The 21,878-nt window shown below is 52.0% G+C and overlaps 1 protein-coding gene across 2 annotated transcripts in view; it reads right to left on the reverse strand.

Annotated features, from left to right (window-relative positions):
• The window catches only part of LOC135904976 (uncharacterized), a 361,077-nt gene extending 341,672 nt beyond the window's left edge, over nucleotides 1–19,405 (reverse strand). For both annotated transcript variants that reach the window (XM_070541230.1, XM_065435972.1), the window contains exon 1: nucleotides 18,752–19,405. In XM_070541230.1, coding sequence (XP_070397331.1) covers nucleotides 18,752–18,827 — 76 coding nt within the window. In that variant the 5' untranslated portion in view covers nucleotides 18,828–19,405. The remainder of the gene's footprint in view (nucleotides 1–18,751) is intronic.
• Nucleotides 19,406–21,878: the final 2,473 nt, after the last annotated feature.

Consider the following 21,878-nt stretch of genomic DNA (forward strand, 5'->3'; position numbering starts at 1 on the left):
GTCACACGACGCGGCGTGCATCTGTAAAGAGAACACCTCAAAGACCCGCAGCGCCTACTCAATTAACCCCACGCATCTTGGAAAATGGTTTACGGGTTCGGGTTATCGGGGGACATGGTCGTCACACACCAGCGAAACATGTGCGCACTGCCCAGACTGCGGCTGTCTCGGTTTCTTACGAAATGGATGCGTGAATGGATTTCATGAGTGCCCTTTAGAGGCCGGGCCACTCGATAGGCACCACTGGAAATTTTTGGTTATGCGATGGAACGTGTAGATCGTGATCTAAGAAGCGTTTCACCGAAACATGCTTTCCAATCGGCTCAGTGTTGGAAGAGCTAGTATGAATAAACGGTCCTGTTGCCACGCCACCAGGAGGCGAGCATCACCGCCAACGGAGATACTCTCTGCTTCTAGTAGCGCTCCCAAGCGGCGTTCCACGCTTGCCTTCTCCCACATTGCAGGTGGGGAGCAGCTTTCTTACTCCCCCCCCCCCCCCCCTACCCCTCTTTCGCTTCCCATTCCCCAGCGCAGCACGGTTGAACTGTCCTCCTTCGGAGACAGCTGCACATCACCGCCCAACTATTCTTTCTCCCAAACGAGAATCTCCACCGTAACGCCTCGCCTCCTTTCTTGTCGCGTTGCACGATCCGCATTGGCTGATTAGTGACGGTAAGTCACGTAACACGCACTGCGAGGAGGCACTTGTGCGCGTGACCGTGTCGCTGGGAGCACGCTCCCTGGAGAGGGAAGCAGCTCGGTGTTCGATTTAAACTTTCAGATGTCCACAAGGGGGGGTGGTCATTGTTAGGCGGGAATTGGTCCTCCTCCGCTTTTCGTCCTCAGGCAGACATCCCAGCCCTCGAAAAACAGGCACTGCCCTGTTTTGTCACGCAAATTATATTTCCCGATTTCTCGTTTGGCGTTACAGCGCAACTACAAGGACGTTCCTTATTTCCGTCCTCTGCACCTGACTTAGCATTTCCGAATCTCTCCCCGTTTTTTTTTCTTCTCTACTTTCTTTATGACTCCAGGTCGCCAGCATCCACTTCCAGTGCCACCCTTGCACTCGGTCACAACCTTTGTCGGACCCACACAGCGCAGCCCACGGTGGCGGCTTCGGTGTCGCCCGTACAAAGTGAAGCGAGGCGCCGAAACGCGAAAGCGACGTCCGGGATTGGCCGTACACACAGGCGAGGGCCGAGAACGCGCCGGAATTCCGGGCTGCATTGCTCCGGTTCATACAGCCTCCGCCCACCTGAAATGCCACCGGCACGACATCGAGAGTCGAGTCTCACGATCCGCGGCGGCAGCAGTCCGGGTGGGCATACACACACACACGCACGCACACACACCCCCGAGGACAGACGCCGACGGAGAGACGCAGCTGCGTCGCGATCACCTCGCGCGCGACGGAGACTTTATATCGAGCCGCGCAAACCCGAAGCCCTGCTGTGCTGCCGCGCATTGGCGCGCAGATCCGACGGTCACGAAATGGGGTTTTCGTTTCTCGATCGCGTTCCTCCCTCTCTCCTTTACCTTAAGAGCAGCATCGCGTTCAAAGCCGGTTTGATTCCAACTTCATGGGCGGGCAGGCGGCGTGCTTGGTACCTTTTTTTCTTCGTTTTTCTTTTTCCTTTCTTTTCTTTTTTTTTTTTAAGCATCGACGCTAACCAAGCCGGGCAAAAGTGCAGCCATGGCGGCGTTTGTCCGCCGATGAAACAGTGCCCGCGGAGAAGAGAAGTGGCGAGGCGAGGAAAAAAACGAAAAAAAAAATATAGGCAGGGAGAAAAAGAACACAAGACGAAACATGGCGGGAACCAACGAGAGCGGCACGACCTCGTAAACGCGAACGGAAGCGCAACGTGGAACCGCGCCGAGCAAAGTACGCTTTTACACGGCGCCGCTGCGTCGTCCCGCGTGCAAAAAGGGAGGATCGTCTCGACCGAGCCGCGCGAAGGCCTCCGAACTGAATGCCGGGGTTTTGGGACCTGGCACCATTACGAGGCACGCCGTAGTCGCGGACTCCGGATTAATTTCGATCACCGGGGGATCTTTAACGTGCCCCCAATGCACGGGACGACGGCGGGTTTTCTATTTTTGCGTTTCGCAGCCCCCTCCCCCCCAACTACCGAAATGCGTGAAGGCCTTTCTCACAAAGCCAGCGACATCTGGCAAGGGCGAAGCACCGTTTACACTTGCACGATGTGCGGGGTGCTATTAGATACGCTTAGCAGCGTAACGCAGACATATACAAAGTACGGTGCAGGCGGCGTAGGAATATACGAATGCCGTTGGCAGGTCTGTGGTGACGGACAAGTAACATCGTATTTAACCAAAGTGCGAACGACATTTCATAACAATTAGTCGTCGATTTAGTTCCGCCCGTGTGACCGCATACAAGCGCCATCGTGGCTCAAACAACATGAAGGAGAGTTTTCAAACGTAAACATTCGGACAAGATCTGCCTGGTCAAGACAGCTATATATAGCCCAATTAGATAGGTAAAACTCCGAAGAACTCGAAACAGGAACCGGTTTTTCGGGAGCCCTTACTAAGCACCGTTGCTCGTCCCGCGATATCACCCCTGAAGAAGGTGCCGCACCAGCTGCGGAACGTCGGGTTGTTAAATACATTGACAAGGTCTTTCAATACTTTCTCGGAGTTCTATCGATTTTCGCACATCTTTCAATCGTGCAAAACAAAAAACCGCTTCTTCCACGTTGACGGCTGTCGACAGCGTCACAATTGAGGTGTCGCCACCAGGGCAGTTGCTCCGGGATGCATCTTCCAAATTCCGAATTAAATTATGCGGTTTTGTCCGCGAAAGTCACAATCTGAGTATGACGCGTGCCGTAGTGGGGAACTCCGCATTAATTTTCCCACCTGGAACACGCTAAAGTGCGCACCTCAATCTAAATGCACGAGCCCTTTTGGCATTTCGCCCCCATCGAAATGCGGCCGCCTCGGTGGGGATCGAACCATCGACCTCAAGCTTAGCCGCGCCACGCAACGACCGCTAAGCTACCGCGGCTGGCTATATCTTCCAGTATTGGGCGCTGTGCCTCTACCCTATAGCCTCCGCTACGGGGAAACTATGACATTATGACATACTGTGACACAACCGCTGATATTAGAGCGAGAAAAAGAAAGGAGCCAGGGTCGTGATTTCGTCGGCGCCACTGATTCCCGAGACGTGGACGAGTGGCATGCGCATCTATCGACGAATGTACGGTCGATCAGCCAGCCATCAGTCGCGAGGCTGCAGGGGCCGACCGCATCTCTTCAGTGGCCGATTTGTGCCGGAAGCACTTCCCGCAACACTTCGTGGAGCTCACGTGGGAATTTTCTCTTTCTTTTTTTTTTTTCACGAGCACCCAAAACGCGCTTTAGCTGCGAAAATTAGCTATTTCAGCGTGAGCGAATACTGCAGGTGCTTGTCACAAGTGCGTTTCAGCCTTGTCGGTAACCCCATATTTTCTAGCACTCAGCGCAGAAATTTGAGATAGAACGGACGGAAGTTGAGACACACACGCGCGTTGCTTTCAACACTGGGTCATTTGAAGCTGGACCAGGCCGTTTGTATATCCGAGGCAAATACGAAACATGCGCGAACTAACCCCCCTATTCTAGGACATTCCTGCAGACGACACTCCATCTACTACGCTTCAATGACACCGCACGGCTAGTGAGAATAGACATTTATCGATAGCATTTCTAGATATTAAAGGAGTCTACGACAACGTAAGCAGGTAATTGTTGTCGGGTATTCTCAAGCACGAAGCCATAGAGGACAATTTTGTGCAGCTTCTGAGGGAGATATACAGAGAGAACAGATTAAAAATTGTATGGGAAGGCCGAAATAGTAATGAGGTGGTGTAAATTGCCCAAAGATCGAAGCAAGGGTGCCCTCTTTTTCCACTGTTGTTCACGCTTCATGTTAAGGGTATAAAAAGACAATAGGAAAACAGTCAATTAGGATTTGATTTATCATACACGCGCAATGAACAAATGGCGCAACAGGAGGTCCCCGCAGTGATCGATGCGGACGACATATTGGCAATAGAGTATAGCGCAAGGGAATTACAGACGCTGGTCAATACGTGTGGCAACGCAACGATAAATCTAGGCCTTAAATTTGGCACGGAAAAAGTAACTACGTGCTCTCGATTCAAGAGCAAGTCATATCCATAGTGAAACAATGTAAATGCCTCGGCGTATACATAAACGAAGGAAAGACTTATACTCAAGCACCCACCGAGATAACCTGTAAATAAACGGGAAGCGCAAGGCAGCAATAATGAAACATAGGGCACTTTGGGGCCACAATAAAGATGAAGTGGTCCGTGGAATCTGGACAGGAGTCGCGGTACCAGCACTAACGTTCACAAATGCCATTCTATGCCTAAGGTTGGATATCTTGTCAAAGTTGGAAGTTAAGCAAAGATCGGTAGGCCGATAGGCTTTGGGGGCCCACGGTGAAAGCAGTAATGAGGAAGTTCTGGGTGACATGGGTTGGGCCTCTTTTGAAGCCAGAGAGGCACAGAGCGAAATTAGTCTTGAAGGAGGAGGGGATGAAATAAATGGGCAGCCAAAATGCACAAGTATCTCTGCTTGAAAAGCGTGGACACAAAAATGAGGCAGTGTTACGGACATCCAACCGGTGCCACCAGTGTTACGACATCCAACCGGTGCCACCAGTGTTACGAACTTGTACCGCTGCACCACGATTACGGCTTTGTGGTCCCGTAGCGCTCGTCACCCGTTTCGTGACAGAGCGTTGGTAGCGAAGACTCCAAGCCTGGCGTCGATGAGAATAACAAAAGGGACTTTATACATTATATACAGGTTATCATACAGGACATGAACGGGTCGGCACTGGGGCCGAGTGCTCACAACAAACGCGACTGTTCTCGCACGACGACGTCCGGCGAAAACGCGTGACACATCTCACCCCAGTCGGGAGCGACACTCTCTCCCGGTGGGTTGGCGGATCCTGTTTTCGAGGCGGCCTGTCGCTGCTTTTATAATCCCCGAGGACCATTGTCACTCAAACGGCCCAATACAAAGTCAGCACACGACGGTCGTCCGAGGGGTCCAACCAGCGACCGCGCTGGCCACCCGGTTCAAAGTTCGCGCGCGCGGTGACCTCCAGGCAAAGGGAGGTGCGGCGCCGGGCTGTCTGGCACACGCGGACACGTCCAAACACGCTGCTCGCCGAGGCTCTCCCGCACGACGGCGCAGCATCTTGACTGGTGAAGGGAGAATTATGGCGCTCGCAGGATAGATTCCGCATCTTGCAGATTCGGAATCCGGGCTTGTGGTAATGGCACAACAGCATCCCCGCCCTCAGATAAGGCGCCGGGAAGACGAGCTGCCTCCACGTGGCTCGGATGCCAGGCGCGCACGTTCGTCAGGCTCGTCCAAGTTCACGTCCAGTGTCGGGACGCCAGGTAACTTCACGTGCCCAGGTCCGACTCGCCAGGACAGGAGCTCTGCTCACCACGTCGTCGCCAAGGCACCTTGACCAGCTCCGCTCGGGTCGTTCCTAAGACCTTGCTTCTCGCCACTGGTCCCGCTTGGTCGTTCTGCAGCTTGCAAAATCGACCGGCAAAAGGCAACACCCAACACGAACAAGTGCCCTCTGTCTCCCGTCAAACACCAGACAAGGCCGTAATTCAAATCAACCTAATTAATCGCTATCCCCTTTTGCTCCCGCTGCAACAAGAGGCAGGTGTACGATCTAGCACACAAGGCTCAAACAATCAGTTTTCAAATTAACAACCCAACAAAATAGAAACAATTATTAATCAGCAATAATAATTACAAATAGAATGGTCCCCTTGAAATCGCTTTGGACCGAAAACATACTTCTGAGGAAGCAAATGAGGTCATTCATTTGTCCCGGCGATATTTTCGCGGAATCCGAAGCTGCTTATATTTGCGACCCTGCTTATCCGTGTAGCGGCGGTACAATAAGCCAGATTCCTTGCCAAATGAAACCCCCTTTTTTTTCACTCCCCGTTTGACGCTCTTCCTCAGATCGGCTAGTGAACAATCTTCCTGTTGTTCGCGAATCCGAGTTTCCCTTTCAACTGCAGCCTGCTCCTGCCAGCTGGCGGAAACCGGAGCGAGTGTGGAGCCCGCGTCGCCTAATTGCGGCGTCGCGTCTCTATCGCGGCTAGCACTGCACGCGTCACTCCCACTCACCTCCAGGACCCGCTCGTCTAGGCCAGCGTCCGAGCTCTGCCTCTCCCGTGACTGCTCGCCACTCAAGTTACCTTGATCAGTCCGTGTGCCGCACCGCCTTTCGCTCACCGACGCTAAGTCAAGTTCCCTCGACAGCGGGCGCGCTTTGGATCGCTTGGGGGCCATGTACGCCACGTCGGCAAAGAATGATTTGCCCTGATCCCTCAGCAGCTGCTCCGAGCTATTTGAGAAGAGGTAGGAAAATTGCTCCGGGAGGGCGGCTGACACCGCGGCTTCGGTGTTAAGTTTCCCAAACTCTCCTTCAATGATAACCGTTGCGATCGGTAAACAGACACTCTCCTTCTCGGCCACTTGCCGTATCCTAACGCACTCTCCCGTAAAATCACTAGAGGAGACGAAAGACGGGTGAACAACGTCCATAGTTGCTGCAGAGTCCCGCAGTGCTCGGCACTTCTTGCCGTTTACCTTAATTTCCTGCACATAGGGCTCCAATAGACGTATGTTCTTGTGAGTTTCCTGTATCGTTGCAAAAGCAATTCTCTCTGGGCAGCTTGCAGCGATGTGCCCTTGCTTTTTGCAATTGTAGCAGGTTAACGGTTTCCGTTTTTCAAAAGAACGCGTCATTTCGTTTCGCTGTTTCGGACCATCGTCATCATTCTGAGATGCATTCTGTCCTTCCCTTACAGTTTCTTTGGTAAGGGACTCGTCTTCCCGAAACTCGCGACGCGTGATTTGCTTCCGTTCGTCGGACTTCCCGGAAAACCAATCTCTCCTATCAGCTTTTTCTACGCGCACTGCCTTGCTGTGCAAGCTGCGGCGTGTGTAATACTCTTCCGCTAACTCTGCTGCCTTGTTTAGCTTAACCTCCTTTAGCCTATCTTGCAGCCAGAGCCGGACATCCTCATCAATGCAACGGTAGAACTGCTCCAACGCGATGCATTCGACAATTTTGTCGCGGTCGTCGTAAACCTCTTCGCCCTTCAGCCATTCCACCAGGTCGGCTTTTAGACGAAACGCGAAGTCAACATTCGACTCCTTACCCTTTTTTGCATACCGGAACCTCTGCCGGAAAGCTTCGGGCGACAATTTGTACTTCCGCAGTAGCGCTTCCTTCACATCACTGTAGCTCTCAAACGCCTCTTTCGATAAGCAAGTTATTACGTCTGATGCCTCCCCAGGAAGCAACGCTAACAGATTCTGTGCCCAAAGGGATCGCTCAATGCTATTCCGTTCGCAGACGTGCTCAAATTTCACGAGGTATTTGGCCATATCCTCTCCGACGACAAAGGGTGGAAGTTGATCGCGTATTCTTGGAACATTAGAAGTGAGACTAGGCGCTGGCGAGTTATTTCGGGTCTCCAACTCTTTCATTTTAAGCTCGTGCTCACGAATCTCTCTCCTTTCCTCCTTTTCCTCCTCGCGACGTTGCTGTTCTCTCCTTTCCTCCTTTTCCTCCTCGCGACGTTGCTGTTCTCTCCTTTCCTCCTCGCAACGTTCCTTCTCCCTTTCCTCCCTTTCCCGACGTTCCTTGATATCCGCCCAGGCCTCAGCGGCTTCCTCAGCCGTTACGTCCCCAGTCCTCATGACCTCAAGGATCGCATTCTTTCTTTTGGTTGAGCCCAACTCAATGCCCAACTCCTCACAAATTTCGAGAAGTTCCTTCACCTTGTACTTCTCCATCGTTCACACTGTCCTCCTGCTGTTTACCCTTTTTGAATATACCTGCCGTACGCTACTATAACACTACTAGTAAGACATATGCAAGTATTTCACACACTGCCCTGTTTTACCCCCTCAGCATCCCCTGGTTTTCAAAACACTCTTACTAGGCTTGAAACACACAAGGTTATCACAATGCAACACCAAATCCTTCCCTAAGCTACTATAACCTGTGTCAGAGAAAGTCTGGTGTTTGAGGTAAACTTCAGGCACTCACCGCGCCGAGGTAGCTGATGCCGGTCAATCCCGTAGCTGCCATCCAGTGTTACGGACATCCAACCGGTGCCACCAGTGTTACGACATCCAACCGGTGCCACCAGTGTTACGAACTTGTACCGCTGCACCACGATTACGGCTTTGTGGTCCCGTAGCGCTCGTCACCCGTTTCGTGACAGAGCGTTGGTAGCGAAGACTCCGAGCCTGGCGTCGATGAGAATAACAAAAGGGACTTTATACATTATATACAGGTTATCATACAGGACATGAACGGGTCGGCACTGGGGCCGAGTGCTCACAACAAACGCGACTGTTCTCGCACGACGACGTCCGGCGAAAACGCGTGACACATCTCACCCCAGTCGGGAGCGACACTCTCTCCCGGTGGGTTGGCGGATCCTGTTTTCGAGGCGGCCTGTCGCTGCTTTTATAATCCCCGAGGACCATTGTCACTCAAACGGCCCAATACAAAGTCAGCACACGACGGTCGTCCGAGGGGTCCAACCAGCGACCGCGCTGGCCACCCGGTTCAAAGTTCGCGCGCGCGGTGACCTCCAGGCAAAGGGAGGTGCGGCGCCGGGCTGTCTGGCACACGCGGACACGTCCAAACACGCTGCTCGCCGAGGCTCTCCCGCACGACGGCGCAGCATCTTGACTGGTGAAGGGAGAATTATGGCGCTCGCAGGATAGATTCCGCATCTTGCAGATTCGGAATCCGGGCTTGTGGTAATGGCACAACAGCAGTCAAGAAACTTGGTAACCAAGCACGGGATAATTGAAAATGTAAATAGGCAACCAGGATGCATTAGAAAGAAAGCGAGAGAAACAGATACAGTTAATTGGATGCAAAGAATGGAAACAAAACAGACTGTGGACATTTACAAGAATGAGAAGAAAGAAATTAGAACGCAAAACACGTGCGATAACACAAAGGGCAGTGCCTTGTTATTTGAGGCTCGAGCCGGTTGCGTAAAAACAAAAACATACCGGAGGAAATAATGGAAATAGATGAGGCATGTGTATGCGGCAGCAAAAATCCGGAGACCACTCAGCACATCCTATTGGAACGCGAAGAGAGATTGACCCAGTGAGAACTGTAGGTAACGTGCACCTTCCAAAAGCGCTTCGGTTTAAAGTGGGCGGAAGCATCAACCGATCAGCAGTTGAGATAAGCGAGAGACGTTTATAGTATTGCTAGAAAAAAAGCAGGGAAGAGATTGGTGCAGCGGGATCTTTTACCGTCATAGCTAGCGGTGCAAGGTAGATCTTGAAGGGAAAGAAATAAAAGGCTAAGCAGACATGTACAGAAAATGCTAGATACAAAAAAAATTGTATAGCATACTTGATTAAATCAAACGGGTTAGGTCACCATTTGTCACCGCCTCGTTTCAAAGAGGGTGCCATTAAATGATCATCATCATCATCATGGAGTGGAGGAAGAGCTTCGAGTGGAGGTTCGTTGGAGAATTTGTGGGTAAGGTCGAGCCATGGGAGTTCGTTCCTCGACAAGGATAGCGAATGAGTCGTTCTTGGCCAAGCCATGTTGTTGCGCGAACTCGTTTATTAACCTGGTCACTTGCACTTTACGTCTGTAAACAACAAAGCAATCACGAGACAGGTTCATTAGGCATTTTCACATGAATGCAACTTTGTCTCGTTCCGAGTATGCTGTGTGCTTCTTTCGCTCTAAACTATTGTATGAAAGCTTAGATTTGTATTTTTTCTACTTATATTCTCTCCTTTAAAGATTGTTTGCTTTCAGCTACTAGTTCGTGATACCGTGTCCTTCAGCAGGCAAGCTGCCACCGCAACCGGGATAGAAACGTCGAACTCTGCAGCGACGCCAACTGCAAAAGAAGGTATACGGAGTGGCGCTGGACCATTTCACAAGTATGACACCGAGACCTCTTTGTCCTCGAAAGCACCCCCCCCCCCATCAAAAGAAAGAAACATAATAAAAGAGAGGGAGAAGGAACAGAGAGAAGCCATGAAGACAGAAGAAAAAAAAAAAACCTGACACATTTCGTCCAGGTACGCATGACGAGGGTACACCGCATACGTATCGGACGATGATGGGCCGACGTAATCTCGGGGATGCGCCGTCACCCGCGGGCCCCTTCCCGCCCGAGGACGGCGTGGCCGCGTTCGGTTGCCGGAGGCGTTAACGCGAACCGTACGAACGTTCCCCCCCCCCCCCCCCCAACATTCGCGTCACGCGTGCGGCCCCGAAAAGGCCGAGGTGGATGATGCACGACGGCCAATAAAAAAAACCAGCTTCTGCCACACGGGTGAGAATTCCGTCTCGGCGATGCGGCATCGTTCACGGTGGTCGTCGCACCGAATGTCGCAGGGCCTACCGCACCGCGACACCGTTCCACTCCGTTCGGTCGGGAAGCACCAGCGGCCGGGACGACTGCGTGGCTGTGCGGACTGATACGATCAGATCGATCAGGTGTAACGCGATAAGATCGAGCGACCATCCTGGCCCGAATAGGTGGTTCCTGATGCGCCACCAGTGGTGTAGCAAGATGATGATTTTTTTTTTTTTGAAGGGGAAGGCACGTGCTTGCACGGACGTACACCTCCTAGAAAGCGTAAACCGCCATAAAAACATCACCGTTGCGTCCAGGACCAAACTGTCGAGGCTGACAACACTCGAGCCGAAGGCGGCTAATTTTCGCTCGTAATCCGGCGCACTGGGCACGCCTTTCTGCTCCGCTATTCCGAGAGAGAGAGCGGAAGAAGCAGCAGCGCGTTCGAGTGACATCACTCGGCGCAAAATTCTCCAAATCGAAAACCGCGAGCAGACTGACGCAGAGACGCCTATCCTGTCGTTACGTTTTTCTGCGCGTACAAAGAACTCCTGGGCGCGCCGTCTCGACCGGGCGCTTCGAATTTACGCGTGTTCGAAATGCACGGTGTTCAAGGCGGGAACACCTCCCGTGTGTGCCGGCCGAATGGCAGCGCCCCCTGAAGAGCAGGCGCCCTCGCAAACGCGGTGTTCCCTTTTCATTTCTTTTACGCCAAATCTTTCTCTTTATTTCTTTTTTTTAACAGCATTACTAGCAAGAGCTGAAAAGCTGGGTGGCCCCAAAGTTAACGCTGGGAGTTTATCCCTGCATTTTTATCTATTTGCTTACTGGTCTGTGTGTGATAAACAGCTGCCCCGTGTGAGTCGTTCCTTTGTTTACTTCGTGTTCTTTGATAGGGGAAGATTAAAACGGAAGGGAGGAAGAGATGAGACGATGTGCGGCTGTAGAGCGTTCACATTAACACGGTCAAAATTATAAAGCGCTTAGAGCTCTCTGTAATGAACCCGCTGTGAGCACATAATCATCGCGTATGGACGAGAATCAACACGAAGCAGCTATGGCGCTGTCGTGCAAACGTTGCTCGCTCCTCTGTTGAGCGTGAAAACTCGTCCGTAAGGCATCCTCTCCCGCTGCCGTTTCAATTCTATGCACTGCAAGTTCATTCTTCCGGGAATCACCCTGGAAAAGGGCATGGGCTAAAAAGCTGAATCAACAGCTTGAGTAGTCGCATATGAGCCCCTGCACGGCCGCTGCGTGCAGTCAGTCATGAACGTAAGCATTAGAAGACGCGGAATGCCTAACAATCAAAAAGTAAATCGCTAATTATTCAGTGATAATAATTAAGCAGTAAATTGTTCTTATAGTGCTCACACGGAACGATGATCATAATCTAAAAATACGGTAATGGAATAAAAACAAGGCAAGCGCTACCACAGGTCTGAAAAGCCATTGTTGTGTATGAAACTGTTATAGCTACACGACGAAATGCTACACCACAAATATTTTTTTTAGAATAAAGGCACAATTTCCTTTAACCTGATATTTATGCGCTAACAAAAAGTGTAAGGTTTGTTAATGAAACAGCTTCTAACCGAAAAGCCCACTTCCCGACAATCTCAAGAAAAACCTAACGCACGAGAAAAGGCTCAATAGTGGGAACAGCGTAGCCGTCTGTCCGAAAACCGTCAACCCGTCCACCAGTCGACCCTGTCACTGGGCCGCGTGGCCACCCGCGCTGTTCACGTGTCCATCAGAACAATGAACCAACTGGAATATAGACCAAATCTGTGATGGCACTTTCCCTGGCGTTTCGTCTAGATTTCGTCCGCGCAATGAAAAAAAAAAATGACCCCCGCTCTTTGCAGGGTGAGTGGAAGGGAGTCGCTGAAGGGATTATGGGCGAACAGCGATTCTCGCATCGTGGAAGACCGACACTACAGACACGGTCATCCAAGGACCACGGCAGTCAGCCTCCTCGTCGCACTGGTAGAGAGACGCTGTCGCATATAACACACTGACTGCCGCTGATCTAACTCGGCGGCGGAAAAAAAAAGCGCGAAATGCGAGCCCAATCAAGCGCAGCCTATACCTGCGGGGTTCCCTCGAGCAGCACACACGTGCAGCGCCGTTCGCTGGGCCCACAACGCGGCTTCGACTGCCGCACTTGGCCACGAAGTAAGACATATAGACCGTTTTTTCGTAGGCGCCGCCATATTGTGAGCGCAGTGGCGCCGCCTATGAGCAGCGCCATACTGGCTTGGGTGAAAGCGGTCTTTCGCATGGCAGGTATACGCTCGGCGGTAGGTTCTGGCGTTTGTTTTCGCGGTCGTGCGGTCTGTTGAGTATTACGTGCGTCTTCTACGTGGTAGACGGTTCTGTGAGACGTGCCGAAGTGGTTTAAGGCATCATGGACGGAATTTCTACTGGCGTTGAGGTGGACGGAACACGCAGCGCGATGTGTGCGCGCGTATTTGAGCCTACACTGAGCCTCGGAGATCAATTGTGTATTTCTGAATGTTCCAATCACTAATGTGACCTTATTGCAGTATTATCCTCTATTTCTAAGCTGCGGTTTCGGAGCCATGAAACATACGCGACCATCGTAACAGCGTGGGTACCGTTCTGCTCCGATAGGAGGTGTGCTGTTATACTTCAACAAGCGTTCAAACTGTTCGCTGCAGGTTACATTGCGTGACTAATCGGTTTGATGAATGAGGTTTCCACCCATTAATAAAATAGTTTTGGCTAGTAATAGCAGCACACCTCACAGTCTGAATTAGGCTTGTCCAGCAAAACGACTGCTTAGGAACTGCGCGAGCGTCGTAAGCAGTAGTAGGTGCTGGATTACACATATATTTGTTCTATATAGCGCATGGTCCAAGCATACGACATCAGCGGTTATATATTTATAAACGTTGTGCGGCGTTAGCCCGTTTTCTCTTGCTTTTTAGAGAAAAAGATGATAACCGATTTTTGTTTTCGGTTCCGTTCGTTCAGTTTTCTACGACGCACTCACACGTATTACGGAAATTTTGCGCTCAAAATACCCATCGCGTTCTTTTTATGAGAGCCCTGTCATATATTATGGCTGTATACAGGCCAAAAAGGCAATGCCGAAGCACACAGCTAATATATGTATCGTGCTAGCTCACTAACCCCAGAGATCGCTGTGTTGAGCAGTGCCATGGGCCTCACGCAGCAAGGCTAGCGTAGACATATAGTAATTTCAAGCATACTAAACTTGAAATGCGTGATAACGATGCCAGTGTAACACAAGTATTTGATAGCGCCTGCCGCTCAGATGTTTCGTGGTTGCCTTAGGTTGGCCGTGCACGAGCATGCGCTCTTATGTTTTATGTTTTACTCCCTACGCCAATCGATCAGACAGTGAGTTGATTTACCATTTAATGCTGGTAATACAGAGACGCCGGTTTTCTTTGTTGAATTAAAATCGATATAAGCAATAGTAAACAACACATACACGCACCGCGACTGATAATGCGCGTACACCGCGGCTGATTATGTTCGTCACATTTTCGCGCCCCCAAGACATATTTCTGCCTACGGTAGTTACCGATGCACCGAAGGGCTTCCCTGACGACCTTATATGAACAAACATGGCGTAAATTTCGCAAAGTAAGATCTAAAACATCTCGAAATCGTTCCGCAGCTCGCGGCAGCAATACTTTCAAGCAGCGCCACGCCGGATCGCCCAAGCCAGAGAGGAGGAAACGCTCTCCGCGCGCCCTATCCTCCTCGCCCGATGAAACGGTCTATAGGAGGTGAAACTCCCGTCAGCGCGAGCGAGCGCGGGCGACCAGATAAAGTCACAATTGTTGCATGCGCCGACGCTACCCTATGCAGTGGCGGCACCATGCGGCGCGTCGTAGAAGCCGCAGCGGAAAAAAAAAAAAGCAGCGCCCGGCGCTCACTCCGGCGGCACCCGCTCAAAGCAGACGACACGGGTGTTTGCTTCAGCGGGCACGCCGTAACCGAACTGCGTAGGTGCGCGCACTCAAGAAAACTGTTTTGTTGTGTGCCCTTCAAAAAAAGCAACACGTGTGGCAAACTTCCGCTAATCTTCCTCTTATCGCCAAGCAGCTAGGGCAACTAGTTTTCGCGAGTCTTATAAAAAAGAAAAGGAACGGAAACACATGCACGGCGGCATCCTTCCTAAGCGCACCCCTATGAGCACTAGAGCGAGAAAGAAGCGGTCGCCCTTTGAGCGATTAGGAACGAGATAACCATCAGTTTCGCAAGCGCAAAAAGCCGAAAACCGCCCGCCACGGAGCAAGATAGCCCTGGCTACAACCAGAAGCTACGTATCATCTTATAGCTGTCATGGAAAACGCGTTTTATTTTTTACTGTGCTCAAATGGCTGAAGCGTAGCAGCAGTTGCTTTTCGGGCTACAAGCGGTAAAGAAGCGCGCGAGAGTGCCCTCAGTAGAAGTCAGGCGCGCGCGGCCGAACGGGAGCAACACTCGACCGGTTGCCCTGGCAACCGAAACAGCGGTAATTTCTTCCCATGCCGCCAGGTGCCGCCAGCATGAAAATATATCCGCGGGCTTGTGACCTTTTCTGGTCGCCGCAAACAGCGGAGTTTCCACTCCTATATTTCTTGCTCCGTGCACTTGGCAGATCGCTTGCGCTCATGTGATACATGTGATGAAATAGAGCGACCGCGCAGCGACAGCGTAAAGTATGGGGCGTCACTAAGGACACAAAAATTGTGCGCGTATGTACAGCAGGACTTACCTGCGTAGTAAACAAACGCACAGACACAATCAAATGATCCAATTTCAACGTCTCGAAACTGACTCCACAGCGGTTTACGAAGGCCGCCGAAGTCGAAGGCTGCCTATTAATTTCGGCCACGTTTTTTTTTTTTTGTAACGCGCACGTAAGACAACGTCCCCCCCCCCTTTTTAAAATTCTTTTGTTCATTCATTCATACCAACGCGGCAGCTGCTGCCGGGTATCGATCCCGCGACCTATCGCCGAGCAGCACGTAAGCCTGATCAGCCACCGCAGCGCGAAGGCAAACACGAAAGGCTCACACAAATATGTGAAGTTTTCGCGCTCGTAATTCGCGCTACTCGAAGCGCTCTGCTCGATGGGCGCTGTCACTCTGACCCCGCTTCGTTCGAGTGAAAAAGTTCTTTCACGAGTTTTATGTAAATAACCGCTCGAGTAACAACACATCTCGAGTCCCCCCACCCCCTCCTTGCTCCGGTTGGCGCAAGACCCGTGCCGAACTCAAACGGAGCTTTTATTTATTTTTTATCTCTCGCGAACCAAAACGCTTCCTCGACTCCGGGCAGTTTGAATAGGCGACCGGGGTAGGGAGGCCCTTTGTTATTCAGATCAGAGAAGCGATGAAGGACCCGCTGGAGGCGACGGATGTGCGCGTAGAACATCGCAGTCGGGATTTCTCCGGCGTTCGGGGTGGAAAACGAAAAAACGCCCGGTGGAAAACGCCCGGCCGAACTCGGGAGGCGAGGCGGGGAAACGAATTGTCGCGAAAATTTAATCGGCGCATTTTGTTTTCGCCTGTGCCGTCGGCTCGCATTACGGCAGTGTCTCTAAGCGGTCGGATGTGGGCAAAAATAATGCGCACAACTGCCGTGCGGATCGCGACTTTTTTGTTTTTCTTTTTTTTACAGTGTACTCCGGAATGACTCGCAGACGATGTGCAAAATCCTGCACGTGAGATCTACCGCGGCGCATGGCTTCAATCGAACGCTTTCTTTTACACTCCGCACGTTTATATGAAGTAATGAGGTGTGGCGAGCTATAAATAACATATGCCAGCCTGTCACCCCACCCAGTAAAGTGCACGGTGGGAGGGGGGCAAGCGAATATCAAGGCCAGGGCTCCATAAATGTATTTAGAGCGGGATAGGCCGTATATAGGGCAGGATGCTAGATTAGGATATGGTAACGCGTAAGTAACTCGTGCAGGCTAGCTCTGTTAGTCGGCACTCCGATGCAAAAGGAAAACCATTAACCATCTCGGCTGGTGAGTTAAGGTCGTATAGTAGTTACCCTGTCAGAGGGATGATTCAAGGTGTTTAGGTTTTAAGGATATTAGGCGAAAGGACAATTGAATCTGTCGTGAGGACTGGCAAGCGATGGCAGCAAGATTGGCAGGGTGAAACTCGCCGTTGTACGAGCCTAGTGGCTATGACCTTGGGTTGCTAAGCTCGAGGTCGCACGTGCGATCCCCGAAGCAGCAACCGCATGTTTTTCGGTGGACAAATGCAAAAAAAGAATGAGAGAGAGAAAGAAGAAACAAAAAAGCTAACATCCGCACACTTACATTCAGGTGCACGTTAAAGAGCCCCAGATTTTGCGAAATTAATCCGGAGTCCCGCATGTGATCAGATCGTGGGTTTGCCCGCGAAGCCCAACAATTTAATGAATTCCGTTCAGCGAGAAAGGCCCACGTCGGCCGGTCTGAAGCAGCGAACAGACACGATGGCGTACGGTGCGCACGCTGTCACGCAATGAGACGGGCGCCCCTTTTTTTTTTTCTTTCTCGCTGACGTCAGTGAGGATTCGAGAGAACGCGAGAGCATCTCCGACGGCATATCGCAAATGGAATGCATTATGCAGCGGGTTTCACGGCTAGGAGGCAAGCGGAACGCGGATCCCCTGCGCGAGTCCTTGCTCAGCGCGCGGTCGTGTACACAGGTTTCGAATTGCGCCCAGGCGCGCTCGACATTTGCGAAGGCTCGGAACACGTCTGCTACGCCACAGAAGGCGGCCGGCGGAGAATCACACATTCGACTGCGAAGTGGGTGTCGCGCGCCACTTGGCGGTTAATTAGATGGCTCGGTCGTGACGCCTAAAGGAATCCGACCGATCGTCATCGTATATAAAAGCACGCAGTGATACACAAGAAGGATTGAGGAAATCGAGGCGAAGAGATGGCGCTTCGGCGAACGAAAGTGTAGGCCCGATGCGGCTACTATGGGCTCATAGGATGAGACGTTTTGTCAGATGTCTAAGCGCGTATACTTTGCGCGTGGAAGTGTTGCAGGCCACTCTGACAGACCACGAGGCCGAATAAGTCACCTATGCTCAGGTTCGGGCCTTAATCACGATACGTGAGCTTTGTTCGCGCTTTACTACAAGCTCGATTCCAATAAGATGGTCAAGAAAAAAGGGGGGGGGGGGGGCAGGGAAGATTTCAACATCTCTGGCTTTTTATTTTTCCCCAGCAAGTGCAAATGCGATCGGCGTAATGCTGCTAGTAACAAGCTCTTTTTCGCTAAGGCCCACGGCTCCAGCTCCCAACCAACATTCGCTATTTGTTGTTGCTGCTAAATGATACTACATAAATCGAAGAAAAAATCCCGAACTTTCGGTGCCGACTGTGCGTGTCGCCGATGTTCAACAGAAGTGACTTTCGCGCGAGCGAGTCTGACACAACGAGGTCGGAAAAGTGACCCAAGTTCCAAGCAAACGTCTCTTTATCGACACGCCGCGAGTCCGGTGTGAATTGAGAGCTTCGTGACGTCATCAATTCGCTTGTCCGCGACATTAAGCCGGCGCTTCGAACTCCGAGCCGACGAAAGCAGCCGCCGCTGCCGAGTTCAAAGGGCAGCGCTTTCGCGCGAGATCACAAAGCCAACGACTGCATCGGCACGGGGGCGAGAGCCCCCACTGAGCGCAAGCAGCTGCGTCGCCGATGACAGCCCGGCGTTTCCGAGTCCGCCGGACACCTCCCGTTCACCGCGGGTAGCGCAGATACGAATGACCGTGCCAGTAGTGAGTGGTACGTACGCGCGCGCTTCGGACCGAGCCGCGGCGGCCGGCAAACAGGTTTCCTGCTGCAGCGTCCGAAGGCTCCGCGGAGGAAAATGAAAAAGGAAAGGCCCGACAAGCTCGCAGTCGGCAGCGCGCGCTGGCCAGCTTCGGCATTCGACCACAAACCGCGGTGCCGGCTTTCTTTGCGAACAAGGTCGACCCGACGACACCGCGTGCTCCCCCACCATCGGCCCCGCGAGAATCAGCTGGCGGGCCACGACGTTTTGTCGAGGTCGGGAAATCGGGGCGCGAAACGATGGCTACCCCGCCCGACGCCTACATTTCGAGTACCGCCAAAACGTAAACAAAATTCTGCAGTGGGTTGCGCCAGCGACGGGAGCGGCTTTTCCGCCTTGGCACGCGCTGTGCCAGAGCAGACGTAGCTGCCTGCGAAAATACGCGTCGTCTGCTTCGCGCTGAGACGTGTCTCGGACCGTTCGCTAAACGCAGCCGAAATAGGCGGTCCAACAATAAACACTCACCGACAAGACAGCCGAGGACGATCGCCGCCGTCGCTGCCAAAGCCGGAAGCCCGAAGACGTTGCCGTCGCGTGCCATGCCAGCAATCCTCGATCGGGCAACCAAACGAACAACACAGGAAGAAAACAAAATAAAGAACACCTCCGCTGGGGCGTCGCAGGTGGGGACGGCGATGGCGCGCAGCGAATCCAAAATCCCACGTCAAGCGAAGCAAGAATCCGCACGTTCCTCGCTGGATCGGTTGTAGTGGTAGCACGTCACGCCGTCGTTGCGGTAAGCCTGTCGCACACTCGACACAAACGCGCACGGCACACCGTCGGAACGACGACCGACTGAGAATTCACCGAACACGGGGTTATTAACGTCGGGATCGTGGGGGTAGCGTCAACCAGGGCAACCACGTCACCTTCCGCAGCCACGGCCCCCGCGAAAACACAGCCCGAACTTGCTTCTACCGCGTTTGCACGACGTCACCTTTCTTGTTCGTCACCGATGGGACACGACAGACGCGCACTCCAACGCCACGGGCAAGCGCACCACGCTCAGATGGCACGGCAGCAGCAGCAGCGCGGGTGGGAAAATCTCCAGCAGACAACCGCCACCACTGCGACCACTGCACGACGCGTTGTCAGAAGGCGCGCGCGGCGTCCCCCGTCTCAAACGCGAGCGTTGGAATGACGCCAGCGCGGCAAGAGCGCACGTGACCACCCCGGGCGCCTCCCATTCGCGGAGCAAAGGAGAGAGAGACTATGAAAGAGGCGGCGAAGGAAAAGCCGTCCCTCCCAAGTTTGCGTCCCTGGAGCGGAGGTACGCCGATAGGATGTGCGCGTCCTTCTTTCCCATTGCCCCGCTGCAAGGAAATAAAGTAAAAGGAAAGCATAGGTTTCAGCTTTATTTAACCCTCTCTTTAGCCTTTCGCGGTCTTAATGCCCACGTGATACCTGCCAAGTTAATGATTGTGCCTAGTAATACGTGCATTACGCCGTCCGTGCAATGACGAAGCGCAAGAGAAAGCGGAAATTGTTCAGCGTAGTGCCGTAATGCTACCGTCTAAAGTTACCAGCGGGGTGATTTACCGTACCGCAATTACACATAGCTCGAACTCCGCTGTCAGTCTTCGCGACGAACCTTGGCGATGAAATTAACAGTAGGTGGAAAATAAAGACTTGCATTGTTGGCGCGTAGTCAGTGAGGTAGTGACGACTGGAAGCAGTTTAGTGCTAAGAAGTGTCGTGTTCTAGCTTAACGCGATTGCGTCCCACCTGCGCGCATGCTAGCTTTCCCGCACAGCAAATGTCAGGTGAACGAGCAGCGCTGGAGGTACCTAGCGTGGGCTAGCGTCTGGCAGGCGTGCTCGGCGGAGTGGGTAATCGCGCAAGACTAGAGAGCGTGAGCTTGCCCGTAGAAGCGTATGTGAGTTGCCTGTAAACGCAATAGCGTTCGTACCGGGTTACTGAAGACGAGTACGGCAGCAACAACACTGGTGGCGACACCTGGTGACGCCGAGTTTAGCCAGGAGTCAAACAGCGCTAATACTGCATCGCTGTGTACTGCAGTCTCCGATCTGTATGTACTTAACTGGTGGTGTAAAGCATTTCTAGGGGCGTAATCATTAATGTACAGTCATTTTATAATTTTTTCTTCGACGAGAACAATAACGCGAAACAAAGATTTTTTTAAACATATTGTAGTCCGACAAAGCGTAGCAAAGTGCCGCTGCCAGCTTTGCCACTGTAAAGTAACTGGAACCTATGCCACTGCTGTTCACAGCTGCGGTGATAAGAAATGGTAACAAGTTCAAGCCGTGGGGCCTAACTCCCCAACTCTGCTCAGTAGCGACGAAGAAGCTTCGGGTTAATTTTGACCGTGTATATTGCTTCCCAAGGTGCAAGAGTATTCTTTTGCATTTAACCCTTCCTGGTCATTTCACCGTCATCACTGCGTCGATCGGCGTCATGCTTCCAGGCACATTTTCGGCCTTGGCAAGTGAGTGCCGTAGGACAAGTACCAGAGTAAGTCGCATACAGCCGAAGCGGCGTAATTCTTAAAATTATGGGGTTTTACATGCCAAAACCACTTTCTGATCATGACGCACGCCGTAGTGGAGGACTCCGGAAATTTCGACCACCTGGGGTTCTTTAACGTGCACCTAAATCTAAGTACGCGGGTGTTTTCGCATTTCGCCCCCATCGAAATGCGGCCGCCGTGGCCGGCATTCGATCCCGCGACCTTGTGCTCAGCAGCCTAACACCATAGCCACTGAGCAACCCCGGCGGTTCGCAGCAGCGTAATTCTCACAGTGACCACTACAGCAGGAATGCGGTCTGCCGCTACGTTGCACGAATGCTCATCGCATTACCATCGGCATTCATCGTCAGGTAAGTTCTGTCGCAATTGTTTTCAATATAACTGTGCCCGTCTTGCCAGGATATACAGCTTTAACGAGGCGATGAAAACGCCCGAACTACTTCGTTAAATCGGGAAGTTTGTAAAATCAAGAAATGAATTTTTCGGTCTTTCGAAATGTAAAATTGTAACGCAGCGACACGCAATAGGTACCCCGGCATCATGGTTGCTGCTAATTCAGTTATCTGTCGCATAAACCATGAAATAAAGAAAGCAACCAACACCGCCTTTACAGAAGCGGTGTTGAGCCCGCTGCTCCGTGCATGGGCGCAGCGGGCTGTGTGTCCCAGTGAAATGGCTGTGGCTGTGAGTCCCAGTGAAATGGACTCCAGAATTTGACCTCGCATAACTTGACAATACAAATGAAGGGGCAACTTTGAGCTCATGAAAGTGAACTCAACGACATGAACTTGTTCAGCAGCAGTGCTTCATACATACAGGGTGTTTTGGGGAACACCTGCAAAAAAAAATTAATAAATCGCCTTAGGCAGACAGCTGAAGTCCAGTCTGCAAAAGCTTTAAATGCACAATCGACTAATTCACAAAAAATCGCTAATGCAGTTTTCAACTATAATAACCTGATGACTGCAGCATGGCCTCCCATGCATCTTCCTTTTCTTCTTGTCCCCGTGTCCGTGACGTAACCGCTACGTGCTGCCCCCGCGACCGCGACGAGCTGTCCTTTTCTTTGGCGCAAATCCTGGTTTTCTGCGCCAGGATTCC

Source organism: Dermacentor albipictus, chromosome 6 (genome assembly GCF_038994185.2).
Source record: "Dermacentor albipictus isolate Rhodes 1998 colony chromosome 6, USDA_Dalb.pri_finalv2, whole genome shotgun sequence".
NCBI classification, from domain to species: domain Eukaryota; kingdom Metazoa; phylum Arthropoda; class Arachnida; order Ixodida; family Ixodidae; genus Dermacentor; species Dermacentor albipictus.